Consider the following 1,302-nt stretch of genomic DNA (forward strand, 5'->3'; position numbering starts at 1 on the left):
CGGTCGACTCTGAGGATCCCCCGCCTGATGTCTTCACCCTGGAAGAACACCCAATCGTAGTCGGATGGAATACTGACAAGGCCGTCGGTGAGGTTGAAGAGACCCTATGATAAAGACCATTAATTAAAATATTTTTGAATATATGCGCGTTTTACGGCGTACCTTTGCACCAGACTGTAGTAGGTCGGATGGCAGGGGGCATGAGAATGATGGTACTGTATCCAGTTCTGATGATTCTGTCATTCGTGCTGTGAAAATTTGCGATGGGGTTTCAGAGAGTAGGTTCTCGAAAACTAGAAATCGAGCGGTGCTGGTGAAGAAATTGAATCAGTGCTTTAGTATCATAGTACTCGACATTTTTGAACCCACAGAGAGCGAAACCCAGCCAGATCGAGTGGGATTATATAGAAAACTTTTACAAGCGTGAGGGCGTCATCGAGAGAAGGTGGGGGCGTAGACGCCATGGTATATTGGGGTAAAACGAGAAGTAGCGAAACCCGAGACTTGACCTTGTATTTATAGATTGATCGAGGCCATAAATAATACTGTTTACCGGTTTTGGGAAGTTGTTGTTCAACAGTAGTAAATAAACCCCGAGCGCGTCCGGGGTCGGCACACTCTCTGCCAACTGCCGCCGCAGCACGCGTGCTATCACTCCGACGTCCTCTTCTGCATCCTCGACGAATCCCAACACGCAGCAATGCACCACTCCACCTCCGCGTCTCGCGCGATTTAACGGCCTCCTTGTGGTGTTGCACAATCCTTGGTAAGTGTGATGACCAGTGACATGCCGTGACATAGCGTCACAGGGCCAATTTCTTGAGACATGGACTTTGTACCTTCCACAACACCAATCCAATATATTTTTTGCAGTGGGTTTGAGGGAATGATGTGATTTAATCCACTAAGAGAGTTTTCCATGTAGAAATTGTATTTATTGCTCCAAAAATGCGAAATCAGCTTGTTTTCCCTGCCAAATTTGGCACTCTGGAGAGATTGGACTATAACTTTCCAACCACAACACGTATGGACATGGTTTGTAAGAGGATATTACTTAGAATTTGAATTCCAATCGATCTACGGATCCAGAATTTTTATTTGTGGCCCCTATGTCGAGATCACCCCTAAGAATGAGCACTTTAACATAGTTATGGGGTAGTAATTAAAATTATGGACTCGTAGGATTGAAGCCACATACTAATTGGTTATTTGGTCTCTGCAAATCTAAGCCAAAATCCTATCCATTGTGAAGCTGATAGCTCGAGTAGGCAACATTGGGTTAATAGATGTGCATAGCCACCA

At 45.0% G+C, this 1,302-nt stretch overlaps 1 protein-coding gene across 1 annotated transcript in view; it reads right to left on the minus strand.

Annotated features, from left to right (window-relative positions):
• LACBIDRAFT_294753 (uncharacterized protein) overlaps positions 1-464 on the minus strand; it is a gene marked incomplete at its 5' end in the record, with an annotated part of 2,384 nt that extends 1,920 nt beyond the window's left edge. Inside the window, 3 exons of the mRNA XM_001883369.1 lie at positions 78-104; positions 163-310; positions 370-464. Of these exons, the coding sequence (XP_001883404.1) occupies positions 78-104; positions 163-310; positions 370-464 (270 nt within the window). The remainder of the gene's footprint in view (positions 1-77; positions 105-162; positions 311-369) is intronic.
• Between the last annotated feature and the right edge of the window lie 838 nt (positions 465-1,302).

The sequence above is a fragment of the Laccaria bicolor genome, genomic scaffold (genome assembly GCF_000143565.1).
Source record: "Laccaria bicolor S238N-H82 LACBIscaffold_20 genomic scaffold, whole genome shotgun sequence".
Lineage (NCBI taxonomy): Eukaryota > Fungi > Basidiomycota > Agaricomycetes > Agaricales > Hydnangiaceae > Laccaria > Laccaria bicolor.